This window comes from Drosophila rhopaloa, unplaced genomic scaffold, assembly GCF_018152115.1.
Source record: "Drosophila rhopaloa isolate 14029-0021.01 unplaced genomic scaffold, ASM1815211v1 contig_69, whole genome shotgun sequence".
Classification (NCBI taxonomy): Eukaryota; Metazoa; Arthropoda; class Insecta; order Diptera; family Drosophilidae; genus Drosophila; species Drosophila rhopaloa.
This window is the reverse complement of record NW_025335166.1, coordinates 1,043,854-1,065,177: the sequence shown is the minus strand read 5'-3', so window position 1 is coordinate 1,065,177 and position 21,324 is coordinate 1,043,854. Positions and strand designations below refer to the sequence as shown.

General features: G+C 44.6%; 4 protein-coding genes across 8 annotated transcripts; 2 read left to right on the top strand and 2 right to left on the bottom strand.

The window, feature by feature from the left end:
- The first annotated feature begins 622 nt into the window (after positions 1–622).
- Positions 623–9,105, top strand: LOC108052578 (DNA polymerase zeta catalytic subunit). 4 transcript variants are annotated; one of them, XM_017134995.2, is made up of 12 exons: positions 623–794; positions 855–1,084; positions 1,142–1,386; positions 1,439–1,686; positions 1,742–2,186; positions 2,252–2,374; positions 2,432–2,851; positions 2,910–3,003; positions 4,286–4,378; positions 4,453–7,011; positions 7,066–8,160; positions 8,218–9,105. In XM_017134995.2, exons 1-12 carry the CDS (start codon positions 663–665, stop codon positions 8,831–8,833), a joined length of 6,300 nt encoding a protein of 2,099 aa, XP_016990484.2. In that variant the 5' UTR covers positions 623–662; the 3' UTR covers positions 8,834–9,105. The 4 variants fall into 4 exon arrangements, with proteins under 4 accessions (XP_016990484.2, XP_044317721.1, XP_016990485.2 ...); XM_044461786.1 differs by lacking the exon at positions 4,286–4,378; XM_017134996.2 differs by lacking the exons at positions 623–794; positions 855–1,084; positions 1,142–1,386; positions 1,439–1,686 and having other exon boundaries at positions 2,061–2,190.
- On the bottom strand, positions 8,891–14,825 carry LOC108052579 (protein kintoun). The gene is made up of 5 exons (XM_017134998.2): positions 14,673–14,825; positions 11,966–13,359; positions 10,540–11,575; positions 10,345–10,477; positions 8,891–9,628 (listed from the first exon to the last, which is right to left on the bottom strand). Exons 2-5 carry the CDS (start codon positions 13,194–13,196, stop codon positions 9,461–9,463), a joined length of 2,568 nt encoding a protein of 855 aa, XP_016990487.2. The 5' UTR covers positions 13,197–13,359; positions 14,673–14,825; the 3' UTR covers positions 8,891–9,460.
- An 83-nt stretch (positions 14,826–14,908) lies between these two features.
- Positions 14,909–18,707, top strand: LOC108052580 (activin receptor type-1). Of its 2 annotated transcripts, XM_017134999.2 has the most exons (8): positions 14,909–15,018; positions 15,441–15,558; positions 15,668–15,703; positions 15,993–16,068; positions 16,122–16,780; positions 17,144–17,554; positions 17,619–17,844; positions 17,903–18,707. In XM_017134999.2, exons 1-8 carry the CDS (start codon positions 14,958–14,960, stop codon positions 18,050–18,052), a joined length of 1,737 nt encoding a protein of 578 aa, XP_016990488.1. In that variant the 5' UTR covers positions 14,909–14,957; the 3' UTR covers positions 18,053–18,707. The 2 variants fall into 2 exon arrangements, with proteins under 2 accessions (XP_016990488.1, XP_016990489.1); XM_017135000.2 differs by lacking the exon at positions 15,668–15,703.
- LOC108052582 (tubulin--tyrosine ligase-like protein 12) lies at positions 18,698–20,786 on the bottom strand. Its single transcript, XM_017135001.2, has one exon. The coding sequence runs from the start codon at positions 20,614–20,616 to the stop codon at positions 18,736–18,738; it is 1,881 nt and encodes a 626-aa protein (XP_016990490.1). The 5' UTR covers positions 20,617–20,786; the 3' UTR covers positions 18,698–18,735.
- Between the last annotated feature and the right edge of the window lie 538 nt (positions 20,787–21,324).

Sequence of the window (21,324 nt, the reverse complement as noted above, 5' to 3'; positions counted from 1 at the left end):
TTATATGAAGCAACTTTTTTAATTTAACACCAACTTTTCATTTTGATAATATGAATGTTATGTATGTATGTATGTATGTACATAATAATTTTGGTTAATTTTGAACAAACTTTTTTTTTGAAATTTTAATAAACAAAATTTGAACAATAAAAAATCTTTTTTGCTGCCGATTTTGAATTTTGAGAACTTAACCCCTTATTTTGTACTGAATCCATGTTTCACTTAACACGATTTCGATTAACACGAGGATTTCTAGGAACGTAACCCCCGTGTTAAGCGAGGGCCAAGTGTAATTGAAAACTTCTGGTCTCTTATGGAACGTAAAAGAACAGTATCGTTAAATAAAACCAGAGATGAGACAATTTCTGAGGTCACGTCCCTTTGGGAAGAGATATCTCCAGAGATCATCCAAAATTTAAAGTTACTAAAAACTTGAAGCATTTGTTTTTCTTCAAAATAATTATGCCGTCTAGTGTATATATTTAAACTTTAACCAACAACTTAAAATTTGTGTTTCAACTATTCAGAAATTTTACAGTTTATGGAATACCCTTGATGTGTCGATTGTGAAATCGATTATGATTACAAGTCCATGGTCACTCTGATTTGAATCAAATTGAATCCTCCGCTAAAAGAACTACATAAATGCATGTCCGTGAAAAATGGCAGCTGCAGCAGACGGAATTGATGGCGTCTACTCCGTGCGACTGGTAATCGCGGATTTCTACTTGGAAAAGCCGCAGTTCGGCTTGGATCCCTGCTATTCAGAGCTGCGCGGCAAAGAGATCAAGCGAGTGAGTACTATTTCATCACTATTGGTGATAAGCTGGGATAACGATTCCGTCCCCCAACAGGTTCCTGTGATTCGGGTTTTTGGCGGCAATTCAAGTGGCCAGAAGACCTGTATGCATGTGCACGGAGTGTTCCCTTACTTCTACATCCCGTACGACAGGAAGGACTTTGAGTCCCTGGAGCGGGGCATTTTGCAGATAGCCATGCACCTGGACAAGGCTATCAATATATCCCTGGGCCAGGGCAGTTCAAATGCTCAGCATGTGTTCAAAATCCAGCTGGTCAAGGGCATGTAAGTGCTGCCAGATATTTTCCTTGATTTGAATCTCTAGAGGAGTGTCATTTGCAGACCGTTCTATGGCTACCATCGCGTGGAGCATCAGTTTCTTAAGATTTACATGTTCAATCCCCGCTTCGTACGCCGCGCCGCCAATCTTCTTCAGAGTGGCGCTATTCTGAGCAAGAACTTCAGTCCGCACGAGTCGCATGTTCCCTACATCCTGCAGTTCATGATCGACTACAACTTGTATGGGATGAGCTACCTTCATGTGCCGCTGGAGGTGCTCAAGTTTCGACGCAGCCACGACGATGAAGGCAAGTTGGCTTGAAAACCTTCTTATCCTCCTTATCTAAACCCTTATTTTAGTAATACCCTATGCGAATGTTAAGCCGGCTCAGCTTCTGGACACAATAAGCGTGAGAAAAGTGGCCTGCAGTGCCTTGGAGGTGGATGTCAGCTCTAACTTCATACTGAACCGCTTCCAGCTGGTTGCCAAGAGCAAAGGCAATCACACCAATCCAGGCATTGAAGCCATCTGGAATGATGAGAACCTGCGTCGTCAGAAACTGGTCGAAAAACACACCGCTGCTAATGATGCAGAGATGGTTCAAGCGGTACTACGGCTATCCTTATTTCTAAGCTATAACTTATATCCTTTTTGAATCATAGGTTCCAGTTTTAAAATTGCCGCCTACACAAGAACGCCACCTTATTGAGATCGCCGAGAGTGATGTCTTCTACCGCACAGCCCTGGAAAGCAAGCTGTTGACCTTGGAGCAGTCCACATTGTCCGACCAAACACTGTCGGATCAGACGACACTAGCCAATGCCACTATGCAGACCACAATACCCGGCACTAAAGAACAGAAGCGCACTTTTAACTTGCAAAAACTGCTGGCCAATGCTGTTTATCCTGAGGAATGCTCACAGGATCAGCAGCAACTGCTGGTTAATGCTTCTTTTATACAAAACCATGTGACCTGCAGCAACAGTAGCAATGATACTCTACCAGTTCCAAAAGATGAGTCCGATTACATGGACGAAACAATGGTGGATGAGGAGCTAATCCTGAGCCTCACACAGCCGCATGGAGCAATGCCCCACGATGCCACCTGTGGGTAAACGCTTGTCCAACACTAAACTTCCTTTTTGTGCACATAACAATTTCATTTTATGCAGTGAGGGAGGAGGACTTGGAACTTTTGGATGCGTTGCAGCTGCTAGAAGAACAGAATGAAAGTGAATCGCATGTGGATTTGGACAGTTCATTGGCTCCCTTGTCGCAGCACCACAAAAGGGACTGTAGGTGAAACTGAATACTCACTATTAAGATAAGATAATACCATTGTGGTCTCTTAGTCGAACTGACCCCGGAGCTTTTGGACAAAGAAACAATAGCTGCTGCTGTAGGATCGCATGTGATTTCCGACGAAGATTGTGAGTCCGATGAGGATGCAGAGCAAGGAAACCGACATGACTTTTCTTCCGCCCTCGATGAGATTAATGATCTACTACTTAAGCTAACCCAAAGTCAGCCTGAGCCAGTGGAGGCCAAAAAGCAGGACCTCTCAACAAAAATGCCACAACTCGACGGCTCTGATGATCACTTACAGCGAACACCAAAAAAAAACAGCTCCAAGCTAAAGTCAAGTCCTTCAAAGACACCCTCCAGTCCGAAAGGACAGGCAAGCCTGTTAAAGTCGCCGCGTACACCAAAAGCTAGTACGGCCAAGAAGTATGCCCCACTGCCTTTGACGATCGGAAGCAGTTCAGCAAAGAGTGTGTAGAATTGATTGCAGAAGTCTATGTATATATAAATATTTCCAATCAATTGCAGAAAAAAATGAGGAAATCAAAGGAAAAGCCCCTCACCCCCGATTTAGATTGCAGCTTGACCAAGGACCAGAAACAGAAACTCTAAAATCACCTGGGTAATTAAATGGTTTATGTTTTTTTTATTCCCATTTTCAGATATGCTGCCCTTGGATTTTAATTTTAGACAAGTGCAGTAAATGAGACAATTCCGGTCCTATAAACTACATATTATTATCAGCATCACCAGACCAGTCGATCTAGCCATATCCGTCTGCCCTTGCATTTTTAAGTTAACAAGTCTCTGAGTTTTATAGCTATCTGGATGAAACTCTTAAAAGTTTTCTTTTTATACCCTTGCAGAGGGTATTATAATTTCAGTCAAAAGTTTGCAACGCAGTGAAGGAGATATTTCCGACCCTATAAAGTATATATATTCTTGATCAGCATCACCAGGAGAGTCGATCTAGCCATGTCCGTCCGTCCGTCCGTCTGTCCGTCCGTCCGTCCGTTTCTACGCAAACTAGTCCCTCAGTTTTAAAGATATCTGCTTTAAACTTTCCCAAAAGTTGTCTTTCTATTGCAGGTAGTATATAAGTCGGAACGAGCCGGATCGGCCGACTATATCCTATAGCTGCCATATAACTGAACGATCGGAAAGGCCATAACTTTGGTATTTTTAAAGGTTTTATGGGTTTTATATTTGGCCAATCAATCCGACCTACCAAATTTTATAAGGATCGGTCGACTGTATCCTATAGCTGCCATATAACTGAATGATCGGAAATGCCATAACTTTGGTGTTTGTAAAGTTAGGAAGTTGTGATTTTCTATGGGTTTTATTTTTGGCCAATCAATCCGACCTTCTAAGTTTCATAAGGATCGGCCGACTATATGCTATAGCTGCCATATAACTGAACGATTGGTGTTTTTAATGTTAGGAAGTTGGGATTTTTTATGATTATTAAGAATGCATCATATGAATAATTTTGGAGAATATAATTTACAGAATATTCTGCAAGGGTATATCAACTTTGGCTCCGCCCGAAGTTAGCTTTCCTTTCTTGTTATTAGTAGAAATATAGAATAGCTGAAACGGAACTTATCGGACGACTATGTCATAAAGCCACCATAGAAACAGTTAAAAAATAATTTAACTTAACTTTGTTGTTTTTCAAGATATAGCTGTTTTTTACGATTAACATAACAGATTCTAAATTTTACAATACTCGAAGGACTACATCATAACTGCCATAGAAATAATAATAACAAAAAGTATCGGAAAATCGATATGAAGAATAGAATATAATTTAAATGTTGTGTTGCAGCTGCAAGGGTAAAAAACTTCGGCTTGCCGAAGTTTGCATTCTATTCAGTTTAAAAATAATTTTTTTTTTGTAGGCCAGAGCTGTCTCTTCGCAAGAAATTAGCCATGACGGAAATTCGACGAAAAAGTACAGAGGAATCAAACAGTTTCGTCCGCTTGCAGAACGAGTAGGATTACTTATACTATTTGTACTATCCTATACTAAACCTTTAAGCTAATATAACCCTTGTTTATCCGACAGTTGTACACCACTCCGCAGTACCAGGCGATCGAAACGCAATCTGGACAAGACACATGTTATTTGCTCCCTGACGCCTAGGGATAGGAATCCAAGTTTCTTTGACATGTTTGAAACTGCGGAATGCGGGGAAATAGCGCCGTCGGAAGAGGTAACAATGCCAGAAGATAGTATTCGTCACCAAGCTATGGATAGATTAGGGATAAACCAATGTAAAGAACCCAAATATTGCAACGAAAGCCCACTTAAACCAGAAGAAAACGCCTTGAAAGTGATAAAACCAAGGCGAAGTTTACGACATCAGAAGAACTTAATTAACCCAAATGAGTTCTTTAGTGACACAGAAAAAACACAAAAGAAACACAGATTTGAAAAAAGCTCAAAGGTTACAAATAATATCTGCTTAACGGAAAGTCACAAAAAAAGTCCTTATAAAAATGCAAAATCAATGGAGTGTTCCCTCTCTAGGTCAGAAACTTCCGAGAACAGTGCTGAAAGGGCACAAAATGAACTATTTCCACATGAGCCATCTGCTCATTCCTCTGGGGATAAAGGAAATCCCAGCGAGAAACGACAAATTGCTCCAAGCGATGATGAGGCCATTGAATCCGACACGGAGAGCGATACTATGCCCACCAAACTACGTAAAACACCTAACTTGAGGCGACTGCGAAGAAGCTTTCGTTCGGAGATTCTAACCAAGCAGTTAACTCCAAGTACAGGCAAAGCACAACCTGAGATTCAGACCACTCCTCATTTGAGCCCCAAAAGCAATGAAAGTCACTCACCGGAGCAAATGAGAAGTTTCTACGAGCAGTCGCTGATTGTTAACAGTCCGTCGGTCTTTAGTGACATGTTGGATAGTCCCATGATGTCTAAGTCCATTGTGATTTCTCCCTTGGAGCTGCCTCCATCCTACGATGAAGTTGTTCATGGTTGTCGCAAGATGGATATACCAGAGCACGAGTTCCAGAAGCCTTTCTATAGCAATCCCGCTGATGTGAGCAAGGTAACGGAGGTGGGCTTTCTGGTCCTTCACATTCCAGGAAACAAGCTTAATGACTGCGAGCCCTTTCAAAGCGTAATGGGCAATGACCGTGGGTTGGCTTCCTGGCGACGTCAACAACTGATAGCTATCGGTGGCCCGGCAATGCTGCAAAGACATCGAGGGGAACAAAGGATGCGGGAGTACTTCAGCAGTGGGCAAAGAGTAGAAATCGAACCCGTACAGCTTCCACCCGCTTGGCAAGATGCCAAGGTCTGGCTGAAGGCTAAGGAACTGATTCGTCAGCGGGAGGAATCAGCCAAGTCTTCAGACGACATAGACAGTCCTATTAAAATCAAACGCCAGAAGATCACAATGATGCTCCAGGCTGAGGTGGGCGATGCTGCTAGTGGCGACGAAGATGCAGGTGAGGATTTCGATTGCAGCCTGAGCCTCACTCCCCTATCTCAAGCTAAGGATAAATCGAAGACATCCCCAATAAGTAGCAAGGCTAAAGGAGCGACGAGGAATCTCCTTAAACGAGGAACCAAACTGAACTTCAAAGAATCACAGGAGGATAAACAAACCAGCTCACAGTCCAGCGAGCAGAGCGTCAGTAGTGCTGCCCAGGCGGTGCTAGAGCGGAGTTCCTTTCTACGCCAGTTGGAGGGTAGCCAGCTGCAACACGACCTCAGCTTTGGACTAAGTCACGCCACATTGGACAACACTTTCGGGTTTAAGGTTAACTTGGAGAACCTGCAGCAGGCTAAGGCCGACATTGATTGCAACCACCTGACCATATTGACATTGGAAGTGTTTGTGTCCACGCGTGGTGAGCTACAACCAGATCCAATGCACGACGATATTCGCTGTTTGTTCTACGCGATTGAGCATAGTTTGGAGGATGCAAGTCTTCCGAGCAAAGCCTGTGGCTACATTATGGTCAATAATGACCAAGATTTGCTAAGCGAAGGCTCAATCCATGGTCTGGATCGGGATATTGAAGGGCAAGTGGTGGCCAGTGAAGCTGAAGCGTTTGAGGCACTGCTGGTCCTGTGCGGACGGTGGGATGCGGATATATACGCCGGTTACGAGATCGAGATGTCCTCATGGGGCTATGTGATCGATCGGGCCAAACATCTGTGCTTCAATATCTCTCCTTTGCTGTCACGAGTGCCCACCCAAAAGGTGCGGGATTTCGTGGACGAGGATCGGGAGCAGTTTACCGACCTGGATGTGGAAATGAAACTCTGCGGCCGCATTCTGTTAGACGTGTGGCGTCTGATGCGCTCGGAGATTGCCTTGACGTCGTACACCTTCGAGAACGTAATGTACCATATCCTGCATAAGAGGTGTCCCTGGCATTCTCCGAAGACGCTCAGCGAATGGTTTTCCTCGCCCTGCACTCGTTGGATAGTAATGGAATATTTTTTGGAACGGGTGCGAGGCACTTTGTCTCTGTTGGATCAGTTGGACTTACTGGGACGCACCAGCGAAATGGCCAAGCTTATCGGCATCCAGTTCTACGAGGTATTGTCGCGCGGATCTCAGTTTCGCGTGGAAAGCATGATGCTAAGGTGAGTTTTTTCCTTCAGAGGAAGTATATCCTATTGTGTTCAACAATTTCACAGAATTGCCAAGCCAAAGAACCTGGTGCCTCTCTCGCCTAGCGTCCAGGCTCGAGCACATATGCGGGCGCCCGAGTATCTGGCTCTCATCATGGAACCGCAGTCGCGCTTCTACGCTGATCCGCTGATCGTGCTCGACTTTCAGAGTTTGTACCCCAGCATGATTATCGCCTATAACTACTGCTTCTCCACTTGCTTGGGTAGAGTTGAGCACCTGGGCTCGAGCGCGCCCTTTGAGTTTGGAGCCTCGCAGCTACGGGTTTCCAGACAGATGCTCCAAAAGTTGTTGGAGCACGATCTAGTCACCGTCTCGCCTTGCGGCGTGGTATTCGTAAAGCGCGAAGTGCGCGAGGGCATCCTGCCGCGCATGCTTACCGAGATTCTGGACACGCGCCAGATGGTTAAGCAGTCGATGAAGCTGCACAAGGATAGCTCCGCCCTACAACGGATTCTCCATTCCAGACAGTTGGGTCTGAAACTGATGGCCAATGTCACTTATGGGTACACGGCAGCTAATTTTAGTGGCAGAATGCCTGCGGTGGAAGTGGGTGATTCGGTGGTGTCCAAAGGACGGGAGACATTGGAGCGGGCCATTAAACTAGTGGAGGCCAATGATAAGTGGAATGTGCGTGTCGTCTATGGCGATACGGACTCTATGTTCGTTCTTGTCCCGGGTCGAAATCGTGCAGAAGCCTTTCGAATTGGCGAGGAGATCGCTCAAGCCGTCACCGATATGAATCCCCAGCCGGTGAAGCTAAAGCTGGAGAAAGTCTACCAACCGTGTTTATTGCAGACCAAGAAGCGCTATGTGGGTTACATGTACGAGACGGCCGACCAGGGACAACCTGTCTACGAGGCCAAGGGCATTGAGACAGTGCGGCGGGATGGCTGTCCGGCGGTGGCAAAGATGCTGGAAAAGGTGTTGCGCCTCTTGTTTGAGACACAGGACGTCAGTCAGATAAAGCAGTACGTGTGCCGGCAGTTCACCAAGCTGCTCTCCGGCAAAGCCAATCTGCAGGACCTAATATTTGCTAAGGAGTTCCGCGGTCTCAACGGCTACAAGCCCACAGCCTGTGTGCCGGCACTAGAACTGACTCGGTGAGTTGTTTTATAGTTATTGTTTACAATTCCGGTTTCTACATTTTTCCTTTTCAGAAAATGGATGCAGAAGGATCCTCGGCATGTACCACGTCGCGGAGAGCGCGTGCCCTTTATAATAGTCAACGGACCGCCGGGCATGCAGCTCATTCGCCTGGTCCGCAGTCCTCACGATATTCTGGCCAACGAGGGTCACAAGATCAACGCCATTTACTACATCACCAAGGCGATTATCCCACCGCTGAATCGCTGCCTGCTGCTTATCGGAGCCAATGTCCACGATTGGTTTGCTAGTTTGCCACGGAAGTTGCTCATGACGCCAGCTGTGGGAACGGCCAACGAGTTGGCCGGTGCAAGAGTCGCCAAGTCCACTATTTCCCAGTATTTCTCCACCACCAGCTGTGTGATTGATTGTGGCCGCCAAACGAAGGCGGGCATTTGTCAAGAGTGCCTACGGGATGCCACCAAATGTGTAGTAATGCTCTCTGATAAGACCGCGCGTTTGGAAAGAGGCTACCAGCTCACCAGACAGATATGCCAGGCCTGTTGCGGCCGACTGGGTAGCCTTCAGTGCGATTCTCTCGACTGCCCAGTACTTTATGTTTTGGAAGGAAAGCGAAGGGAGCTTCAGCAAATTGAACACTTTCACAAGCTACTGGAGGTTCACTTCTAGTGCCAACATACACAAATTCTCTTTCATAAGGGATGTATATATATTTCAACTTTCAGCTTGCTTACAAAAGTTAAAATTACATTTATTGATTTAGCCAGTGTTTCTAAACATGTACATAGCTTAGACACTACTTTTGCAATTGGGTGATTCTGTTGCCTGTATAATACTAGAGAAATTGTTAACTATTGATATTGTTTAATATTATTGTGTTGTGATTGTTTTGTGAGCTATGAGCATGCAGCCAATAAATGAATGTTTATCTTAAACTTAAAGTTTGCAAACTTGTTTCGCAATATGAATGAACATGATTATTTTTAATCTATAATAATAGGGTTTTCAGTTCAGCGTAGGATTTAATCTTTCGTTTTAACAATTTCAATGAGTAACCGAATTACATAACAATTAGTACATGATGTAATGAATATTTTGATTTTTGTTTTACCCCTGATTCTTGTTGCCTAAACAAAATTCTTCTATATATTTCCAATTGAACAATTTGCTTGGATAAAAAACAAATTGCAGTATACATATTACAAAAAAAAAACATCGTTTTTTAATTTATAAGTAGCATAAAAATGTTGAAAACATGCCTCTAAAACACTCAAAAAATATGAATATATTTCTGGTTTAAATAACATCATCCTCATCATCCATTTCAAACATCATAGTGTTCTTGGCATCCAATTCGATGTTGCTGCCGCGCGCACCTGCTGATCCAGTGAGATCCAGTCCGCTGTCGTGGAGCAAGGACTCGCTCTTGGGTTTGCTATTATTTTTTTTTGGATTCTCTTGTTGCTGTAAAGAAAAATAAAGTCATTATTATTGTGTTAGGGATGATATTTTTCAACTCATTAATTATCCTTTAGCACTTAGATGAAGTTTTATAATTTATTTTACTTTGACAAGCAAATTAGCAATTTTATCTTTTTATACGGTGCCGAAATTTAAAAAACAAGTCAATTTTTTTTTCTTTAAAATAGTGAAAGCAAATAAAAGAATTTCAAACACAGCAATTTGTAGAGGGGATTGTTCATTTTAATTTAAGTTAAAGAACGTTCTTAAAACTGCATTGCTGTTTAAGGATCAAAGTCTAAATATAGAATATTTAATTTTTGTAACCGTTGCAAGGGTTTATATACGTCGCTTCGCCAAAGCTGTTTCTTTTTTTGTTAAGAAGGCAAACTTCCACTAATGTATAAATTCCATTCTTTGCTTAGTCTTCTCCAGCTATTTATCAATTAACATACTTTAATTAATAAAAATGGTTGCTATAAATAATGCCCACTCTAGATTTCGCACGCAGGTAATACAATTTCCTAAACAAAGAGTTGACTAATATTTATGTCTGGCGAAAGGCAAATCAAGCCAAACTGCCCGTTTTCGCTGGTGATCACTAATTCAATTAACAAGCTAACAACCTAACAGCCTCCTAACCAGCCGTAATATTCGCTCAATTAACGAGACCAGATAAATATAGAGATATAGAACTAGATCGGCCACCCCCAGCTCACCTTGAGGGCAGTGCCACGGGTCTCCTCATAATCAACGGAATCACCTTCGCTGAGGCGACGCTGCTGGGCCCGCAGCTTGAGATCGCGTCGCTTCTGGTTCTTCTTGCGCTGCCCTAGGATGCTTGAATCGAGTCTGGAGAAATGAGAAAATTATTAGATTACTGGCAACTTTTAGTGGTCAGAATTGGTACTCACCGAAACACTTGTTTCATGATGTGATCATTAAACCTAACAGTCTTCTTGCAGCTCTCCGAGAGCCCGGCATCGGATCGATCCTCCTCGGGAATGCCGCCAAACGAGTGCGAGTAAAGCGAGGTGCCGGAGGCGTCTACGGAGCACGAATATGAGGAGCAGTCGTCGATGGATGAGCAGCTGTCTGACATGGAAGGTCGCGGACCATAGCGGCTGAACCGCTTGAGGATACCGCGATGAGAGCCACCGCTGCTGTCGTTGCACTCCGAGTAGCTGCGTTGCTTGCGCTGCGGCATTAGCTTAAGCATGGCCTTTCGCTGGGGATCAGGGTTTCCGTCCAGTGGCTCTTGGGCGAGTATATCCTCGCAAGCCGACTCAGAGAGGGAGCGCTCCTTCTTATTCCGTTTGCGTTGCTTCTTGCCGGGCTTCTTGTTCTGAATCTGCTGATGGTCCTGCGGCTCGCTTTCGTGCTCCAGACATGGCTGGTCATCGTCCTGCTCACCCTCCGTGGTGTTTGACACCGGGCGAATGGTAACCTTTAGGGCTTGACCTTCCTGGTTGTGCTCGAACTTGACATTCAGCGAATCATTCTCATTTTTTGTATAAGCTCTCCCTTTGCTCTTCACATTATACTGCCCGTTAACTGGGTACTCCTTGAGATCCTTGGCATCTAGTCCGGCCAGATAGTTAGCCGGAGCCTCGCTCTGCGAGCTTAGGCACAACTTGAGCACCACATTGTTGTCCCAGGCCTCCGCCTCCACGCTTTCGATGGCGGAATCTTCGTCTTCCGCCGGCAGCTCTACATAAAAAGCATAGTGGGTGGGATAGTAGCCACTGCCGATGGTGGCAAACTGCAGATGCAGGCTCCGCTGCTCTTTCAACTGCACAATGGAGTCCGGCTGAACGTTGGGCACGTGAAGCACAAAGGCCATAACATTATCCAGGACGTTGCAGTCGAACTTGTTGGGCAGTTGGTAGAGAACGGAGCTCTTAAGGAACGGGCTATTGGCGTTGCGCACGGGCGTGGCAGTGGGCGTGGCTAAGAAGAGCAGACAAAAATAATTACGGATTAATCGATAGCCTCAGCACTAACAGACTAATATTGAAACGGATACAAACAGTTAATCACAATTATAAAGTAACACATAATATATACTCTACAAATGTATATACAGTGGAGGAAAAAATAATAGGAACGCCCAGGTTGCGTTCGTTAACCTAATATTTCGTGAAAAACGAACATATACTAAAGCATGTTTAATTTTAAGAAACATAATAATTATTAAAAAATTAATTATGTAAAAAATGAGAAAAAATGTTTGAACTGATTTTTTGAACTGGCCCATCCATAACAGTCATTTGCAGGTCGTTTCAATATATTTGTCCAGAACTGTATATGGCAATTCATTTTTCCCTCAATTCTACTTACCAGTTTCGGATGTTTCCGCCTTGGAATCGCTCAGTTCGCCATCAGGATCCTCCTCAACAGGCGACTCGCTGTTGGAATGCAGCTCCACGCCGCTATCCTCGCGGCTAAAGTGCCGCAAGGTGTCATGCATCTGGGCCTGCTCTCGTCCGCTCTTTCGAACCACGGGCAATGTGATGCTCAAACGACGTAGATCCGTGTCAAAGCGGGCACTGCCAGCCTTGTCGTTCACGGTGAAGGGAAGGTCCAGCTTCAGGCGGTATTTTGCGCCCTGCCGCTCGCTGAAAAGATATACGGACTTCGAGGTGACATCCAATTGGCACTCTGCTGTGGACCGGAGCAGCGGCAGCTCGATCTCGACGACAAGGGAGCGTGGCACCGTTACATGCAGCTTGGCGTCCAGCTCGTCAGTGTATTCCGACAAGTCAACATCGTGGCTGTGCTTGATCGAATACCTGGGCACAGTGAACTCCGGTACCGGAGTGGGACGTGTCTTCATGGGCAGGACGCGGGGCTCCACTTTTTCGGAGGAGGGTGGGTTTGTGGGGTACATGTGCGCCAGGGGATGCGGCTCTTGTTCCTCGGCAGTGGGATTCTTTGCCAGCTTTCGTATCACAGTGGGTCGGGCGATGCCCTTGTAGTCCAGCTTGGGGAATTTTAGATTGGCGCGATCCAGAGCGACCTCGAACTCGCGTTCAATTGCGTCCAGCGCCGTGTCGATGAGGCACTGCCGAAACTGCTTGTTCCGTTTGGCCAGGTGCAGTGCGTCCGGATGGAAGACCACGTCGAACACCTTACAGTGATTGTTCCTGGCATCGCAGTCATCTCGCGATGAAGTCTGGGCCATGGGAATGGACCAACTCAGGCCACGGCTGCCATTTGACGGATCCGTGGCCACCTCATTCTTGGGCCTCTCAATCTCCGTAGAGCTGGCGATGTTGATGAAGCACTTGAGCTCGCCATCCAGCGCCGTCTTGATCACAAATCCAGGCTGGGGATGGATGAACCTCACCTCCACACCGCGCTCTTTTTCAAGCTGAGTGATCTCCTCCTCGTAGATCTTGCGGTTTTCGGGGTCCTGGATCTCCTCGACGTACTCGAAGAAAAGCTTGCGGAACTCCTCCTGGCTGAGGGCCTCCCGGATCCGGTTAAACTCCTCCTTGCTTATGTCGAGCTGCTCATCATTACGGATCTTTGAGTGTTTATTACGCGAACCGGTAGCAGATGCGGACATAGCGCTCTCAGGGGGACACTTCACTCACGGAGAGATCTCTTCGGTTCTCTTGTCGGCACTTTCAACAACAATTTTTTTGTATCACTTTTAGGGGTTTAATTTTTTGTTTGTTATGTTTGGGTTGCCAAGTTTTTAGCACGTTGCTTTAGATTTTTTTTTGTTTCTGAAAAGTTTTGAAAGGAAAAAATGATTAGTGGAATTTTTTTAATAATACAAATTCCAGAGGTCTGGGCGTTCATACAAGCGGAGGGACGAACCCGATTCGATTGGCTATTGATTCCAAACAAGATTACATATATACTTTATAGGGTCGAAAACGCTTCATTAACTTTCTTACATAAAATATACAAATACCCCATTAATCCTCTAGAAACGAGTTGATCATTTTTGCCATTTTTAAGCCATGTTTACGATTATTTAATTTCTTATTTATTATTTTTTAAACTTGAAAAGGAAACCCTTCAGCGTATTATCTATTATTAAAAATTTCGAATCCCTTTAAAAAGTCATTGAAAACTTTCCAATCGAAACACTGATAAGCTAATGAATTTCCAAGGTTGCCCTAGGTCCTGACCAATTCGAAACCAAGCATTTAAATTACGAATTTCTAATCAGTCGATAATCAAACAAACATTTAATCAATGACGCAGTAAGGTCGTTGCCAAAAATCGCCGGTATTATGCAAGTAAGAATAAGCTGACAACGCGCTATTTCATTTGTCGGCCAATAAATAAATGAACTGCGTAGTTTTTAAAATTCTAGGGGAACGCGCTTTACCTACGTGTATTTTTATTTTGTTTTTGGGACCGATGCTTTCCCGACGAGCGTGTTTATAAGAATGAGAGCGCACCGCCTGAAACGCCGGCAAATATTGGAGGTTCTTTCAGAGCGGAAGAGAGCGGTATCTGCGCAGAGGGTCTCTTGATAAGCGCGAAAAAACCACTTGCCCCCAATTGTTTTTGTTTAGCGAGATTCTTCCCCCACCTCCCCTATTTCCTTCGACCCTACACAATACGATTTCTGTCGCAACCCAACTAATTGTACAATAAACTATTATATCTTCACATACCTACAGACAATGATAATAATTGTAATGTTTACCGACTGTCGACTGATACACTTGTACTTGGTGGGCGGTAAATGGAAGTCCACATAGTATTCCCTACTGCGTATGTATCTCCTCTCCGAGGAAAACGAGGAAAATTATAACAGTTACGTGACCGAACACATGTTTGCGGTGGGGGAGGGGAAAACTCTCGTTTGATCGATACGAACTGAAAATAATTGATTTCGGCACAAACCGGTCGATGTAAAGTGGAAAGCCCTTACTGAATTTAAATTATATTGGATCAGAAAACTATTTATATACCTCTCATGGGCACCTCCATTGGAGGTTCCATGTAAGACAACAACTTACATGCCCCTTAAAACAGCTCGATTTATGGTTTCCTATTTAATAACACACACACCACTCACCTGTTTATAAATATTTGTTCTATTATTGTTTCAATAGCACGAAATTAAATGTTTATTAAAACACTCGGCTGCTATTGAATAGATTTTTTAATGGAGTTCGAGTTTGACGTTCTAGAAACTTTTCCGCTGGACCGGCTGCTCGTGTTTGTGTGTGTGCAACGCTTTGGTATATTTATGCAATTAAATTGGGAAAATTATACCCATAGTATTTTAGGTACATGTATGTCAACGTTCTCTTTTGTAACCCCATCTGGTCACACTGTACCCAAGAAACGGAATGGAGCAATGGAGTCCCATTTATTTTTAGTTTTTCTATTGTCGTTTTCAATATACAAAAATGCAAAAGGTTGGATTTTATTAGTGTTACTCAATAAATGAGCGTTTTTTGTTGAAAGTGTATATAGGCACCCGGATTGCGAAGGGTTTTAAAGCCCCAACGAAGTGATTGAAAAGTGGAAGAGTGCTTTGAACGGCCCTGATTTGTTTTCGAATTCTGCAGTTCTTCTAAATTGTGCTGTTTATTTAGCGGGGATAGATGTGAAAAGGTGGTATCGGGATGCTCATCAGTGGAAACCCCATATAGAGGAGCACTTGGAACGCATTATGTAAACGGATTCGTGGGCGTTCAAAGCATAAGTGCATTTTCCTAATGATTTACCCACGCACACCAAAGTTCCGTGTGTATACACAGAACTCGATGCGGCGCATGTGTGAGTGGTGGGGCCTTGCATGTATGTATGTTTAATGTGTTTTTGTTTCTTTTTCTAGCTGAAATCAGCGATCATTTGTTGGAGGACAATCAGGATATAGACATGGAGCCCTCCGCCCATCCCAATGGCAAAGAGTTTCCGTCCGTTCCACAGAACTCGGTGCAGACGCATCCCAGGTGATCAAATTTTTATCCTAAATTTTAGCTTATAAACCCCGTTTTTGCCAGTTGAAATATTGCTAACCTCTATTACCACTCTATTGCCATGCTGCTTATCCTTGATTAGGAGACACATTAAGAGTAAGCGCCGCATGAAAAGAAGGTAACATTAACACTATTCAGATATCGGGGTTGGCCAAAAAATGTTGTCCAACCAAAAATCAAATTTAAAACCAACCAAGTCTGATTTTAGAAATATTGTTTACGATTTCTGGGGCACCTCTGTTCAATTTGCTTTATTTCCGTCGCACTCTTAACAAAAATACATTTTTAAAATAATATAACAGAAATTGTGTAACAAATATATTTTGTAGATATAAGCTGCTTTTTTCCTGTGTACGATTTCTTGAATCTCTCGTGAAATCTTATTAAACCTTTGAATCTTTAAACAGATACAAGTGCTATTCCTGCGAGCCGCCTTGTCTGGATCCGTATGAATTTTCCCACACCTGCCAGAATGCCATTCAGGTGAGTAATATTCTTTGAGAGCCTCAGAATCTATAACGAATCCAACCCGACAGTGCTGGAAATCACGCACCCGCAACGCCGATGGACAGGAACACGTGTCTCGCGGATGCAGCACCTCGCCGGAACAACTGCCTCTGATCTGCAGCCAGAACTCGCTCAAGCTCAATGGGCCCAGCAAGCGCAATACGGCCAAGTTCGTCAATGTGGCTTGTTGTGCCGGCGACTACTGCAACAGTGGAGAGTTCCCCGAATTGCTGCCTTTCGCTAGTAATGATGTGACGGTAATAACGGCCGATACCAGTAGTATAAGCAAGATGGCGGCCGCCATTCTGGGTCCCTTTCTAGTAATCACGCTGTTGGGAGCCGTGGCCATTTTCTTTATCCGTCGCAGCCATCGCAAACGCCTTGTTGCCTCGCGCACCAAACAAGATCCGGAGGCGTATCTGGTCAATGATGAGTTGCTGCGCGCTACCAGCGCCGGTGACAGTACGTTGAGGGAATACCTCCAGCACTCTGTAACCTCGGGATCGGGCAGTGGACTGCCCCTGCTGGTACAGCGAACTCTGGCCAAACAGGTCACATTGATCGAGTGCATAGGACGGGGTAAATACGGCGAGGTGTGGCGCGGTCACTGGCACGGCGAGAGCATCGCCGTCAAAATATTCTTCAGTCGCGACGAAGAGTCCTGGAAGCGGGAGACGGAGATCTACAGGTGAGGCTAATTAAAACATTTTTAAGCAGCACTCCTTAGGAGTATCTCTGCAGTTTTTCACATTAAACAAAACTCGATGTTGATTAGTAATATCAATCAAACATATAGATTTCATTATGTTTTCTCTTTAAATCTCTGTTAATAAAATACATGATTATTGGGATATACAGCAATTCAAAGAAGTTTGATCAACATTAGATTACAATTATTACATAATTTAGGAAAACCAACGCAGTTGTCTAATTAAAGGGTGTCGTTTAAATGGCGAAATCTTAGTGTATTCCATTTCATTTAGCTACGTTTAAAACTAGTCATCATTACCAGTTGCTCCATGAATCATCAATAATCCGCCGTATTTTTCAGCACTGTTTTGCTCCGCCATGAAAACATACTCGGCTTTATTGGCTCTGACATGACGTCGCGCAACTCGTGCACCCAACTTTGGCTAATGACGCACTACTACCCACTGGGCTCGCTCTTCGATCACCTGAACCGCAACGCTCTGAGCCACAACGACATGGTATGGATTTGCCTATCGATAGCCAATGGACTGGTGCACCTGCACACGGAGATATTCGGCAAGCAAGGAAAGCCTGCAATGGCTCATCGCGATTTGAAGTCTAAAAATATTCTGGTCACCTCAAACGGGTCCTGCGTGATAGCCGATTTTGGATTGGCCGTCACTCATTCGCATGTCACAGGACAACTGGATCTAGGCAACAATCCCAAGGTGGGCACTAAGCGCTACATGGCTCCTGAGGTTCTGGATGAGAGGTTTGTGTTTAATGTCAGGATACCGAGGGAAGATTTGATATACAAATATTTGTTTCCCTTGCAGCATTGATTTGGAATGCTTCGAGGCACTGCGCCGCACGGATATTTACGCTTTTGGACTGGTACTGTGGGAGGTTTGTCGACGCACTATCTCGTGCGGCATCGCCGAGGAGTACAAGGTTCCCTTCTACGATGTGGTGCCCATGGATCCCAGCTTTGAAGACATGCGCAAGGTGGTCTGCATTGACAACTACAGGCCCTCCATTCCAAATCGCTGGAGCTCAGATTCGGTAAGTCGATCCTGAAGCTTATCGTAATAACTTAAAATCTATAGTTTACTTTCTGCAGTTACTGGCTGGCATGTCCAAGCTCATGAAGGAGTGCTGGCACCAAAACCCCAACGTGCGCTTGCCAGCGCTGCGCATCAAAAAGACTATACATAAACTAGCTTCCGCTGACGAGAAGATACGCCTTGACTTTGACGAGGTCTGCGTTTAGTGGTTGTAGACGAGCCTTAGCTATAAGCAATAATTTAGTTTACCGTCTAGCTAGTTTAAGATTCATTCATTGACATTTTCCCTTGCATTTTCATACTATCAGTCAGTACATGTATTATTCAGAGTTAAGCCCACGTGTTGAATGAGGAACTAAGCCAAGTACAAGACCCTTGACAGTTTCTAACTAGAAGACTATAACTTATTTGCAATGCAAATTTTGAATTGTTTGGATTGACTTTATCGTTTCCATTTCACCGCGAACTAAGCTCGACTAGAATGCCTTTGAAATTGCCTTAAATTAAATTTAGCAGCAACTATATATATTCTTGGGATATCATCCTGTATAGTTATCATTTCACTATTAACCATTGTTCATCGTTCATCAAGTGCCATTTGCAATTGAGAATTGTAAGCGCGTTAACTGTAAGCTCACTCTTTGAACTCTACACTAAATTCTTCACCCTAGAACTTGTCCATGCTATGATAGAACCATAAGCCACACCACCAACTGACTTGCTCTCCTAGTTAGTTGTTTAGCACTAAGTTCCCCACGCATAGAAGCATACACACCTACTTGTATATTGTACAAATTACAAGCTATTTAAGTTTTGTATAGTCTAAACGAAATGAAATACACGAATAAGCATTAAGCATTAGGCAATCATGTTTATTAATTGATTTTCGTCAATTGTCTGCCGTCAGAAGCCGGAAGCAGTCGTCGTTGTCTTCGTCCAGAAAAAGCAGCCGAAAGATGTCGTTGAAAAAGTCGGGATAGTAGTCGCAGGCCCGTTTGCAGTCGGGAGTCCAGTTGATCTCCAGCAACTGCGGCTCGATCTCCTTCTCCTCATCATCTTTCCACCGGAGCATAATGTCAGCAGCGTACAGAGCTCGGGATTGGGCACAGGGTGCCAGTCCGCAGGGCGGATCTGCTTGTCTGGCGCACTGCAGCACCTCTTCCAGCATTTTACAGATCTGCAGCTCTAGAGCCGACCAATCGCTATTAGGATACTGCTCCTGCCAGAGAGTCAAAAAGTCGTCGCACTTGACATGATGTAGCTGCGCCTCTTCCTGGTAGTTCATTACCGTGTAGTGCTTTTCGTAGTCATCGAAATGATCAAGCGAGAACGGATGATTGGCAAAGCGCAGGAAGAACTTGCGGTATACATACGCCTTAAGGGGGTTAACGCTCTTTAGGAGTATTACATAGCGAATATCGAACTTGACGCTTCCCTCCAGTTCCTCTCGCTTAAAGAGAACTGGTCGCTCAATGTACTTCTGGGCAATCTTTGGTCCAGTGGCCGGCAGACGCACAATCTGCTTGATGTTGTCCGTGATGTGAGTGTCCAGACCGCGGGCCAGGTTCCAGGGCTTGACGATCCAGTGGTTGTCCAGGCCCTTAACTGCTCTTGCTTGGTAATAAGCTGCGAACTCCTTGAGTTCCGTGGATAAGTTATAGGTGGTGGGGAGCCAACTCGGGTATGTTTCCAAGGTGAGGCCATTGTGGTGCTCCTTCGCCGCCCGACGACCCACAATGCTTAGCAGATCCTTAATGGTGATCACGTACTCGAAAGGAAACTGATTGATGAACTTGCCAGGCGACTGGGCGGCGAACTCCTCAAAGTTCTTGAAGTGGTGCGTAAGCCACAGGACATCCGCCTCGTCTTCGTTGCTCACCAAGATAAACTCAGGCGAAGTGAGATGCTGTCGCACCACTTCATACTGGGCATAAACCTTCAGGGGATCGCAGCGTAACCTAGCGGGCAGAGGATCCGTGTTATTTTTGGGATAAGTCTCAGGGGTGTGACCACTGGTGAAGTAATCGGATTGGGGCTCAACCTGTAGAAAACTCTCGCCAGTGAGATCGGCGTCGCGCCAGGGGAGAAGAAGGGCAGCCCGCTGCGGCGCCTCCTTGGCCACGTATTCCACCACATCGCGGGTGACCTGATCTCCGGCCTCGCAATCCCGAATAGGAAAAAGTACACTGTACGTAGTCTGGGTGTTTAGGTAGAGCAGCGGTACAAGCCGAAAGTTCGGATCATCGGAGTGGTTTACCGCCGAGCCCACCTCGTCCATTACATACCAGATGGGCTGGCGGTCCTCATCCGACAGTCCCTCGCTGCCGATGGAGTAGGCTTGGCAGTATTTCCACAGGCGGCGCAGTATCTTTTCGATCCGATCCTCGAGCTCTAGATCCACGCCGGTGATGGCCGACATTCGGTCCGCCAGTTGCGGATGCTGCTCCAATTGCTGCCGAGCGCTGTTCAGCCGAAACGTCCAGGCATGATCCACCAAATAGATGGCCTGCGGATCACCCGCCTTAACGCCTTGCTCCCGGACCACACCCAGTGCGAACACCGGATTGGGACTGTCGTCGTCCTGGGCGGGATCTTGCTCCTCATCCTCATCGTAGTCGATCAACATCAACTGCAGTGCCTCTCCGGCATCGAAGATGTCCGTGGACAGTTTCCGGTAAAGAGCTGGCCAAAAGTGCACCGGAATCGCTGATGATTCCAGTTGCGTCCTGTGCAGCGCCGCAAATTCGTTGAACTTGTTAATGCCGTCCATGTGTAAAGCGCAAATGAAACTTTAATTTATTAATTAATTATTAAATAAAAATATTCTTAAAGCACGTCCCAGTTAGAGTGACCCTATGCGAAGGAGGAAGATCTTATTCCGTTTATATTGGGCTTCCAGCTGCGAAAGACTTATTTTAGGACGTTGTTCATGTTTTTATGTTTCGTTCTTTTCTAAAAATAGTTTGTCTTAAGCATTTCACTTGTTGCCAATTCTAGGTTTTACTATGATAACCGTTTTTCTTTTGTAACGGCTTTAATTAAAACTACCGATTTTCCTTAACTTATTTAAAACACATTTGCATATCCATTTTTTTAAACATAGCTTGTGCATTAAAATGTATTAATATAATATTATGTTCTATTTTGTTGTGATTACCTAGTATTTGATTTTATTATGGTAAGATTTTTAAAATAATTATCTATATCTAAATCCTTAAGATAAAATTAACAAAAGAAAACCCGTTGACCCATTAACTTTTCTCATGTACAATGATATTGTATTAATACACTTTTTTTACTGGAAGACAGGGCTTTCTTTGTATCCAATCATACGCTAATCTCCATATTATTATTAATAATATAACATTGAAGAGTCGTCTGCTGTAAACCCTTTTCCGCATCCCCAACAACGCCCCTGCCCTAACCCAGTCGTTAATCAACACTGTGAGCGAACAGCTGACCAGCTGATGGTGTGACC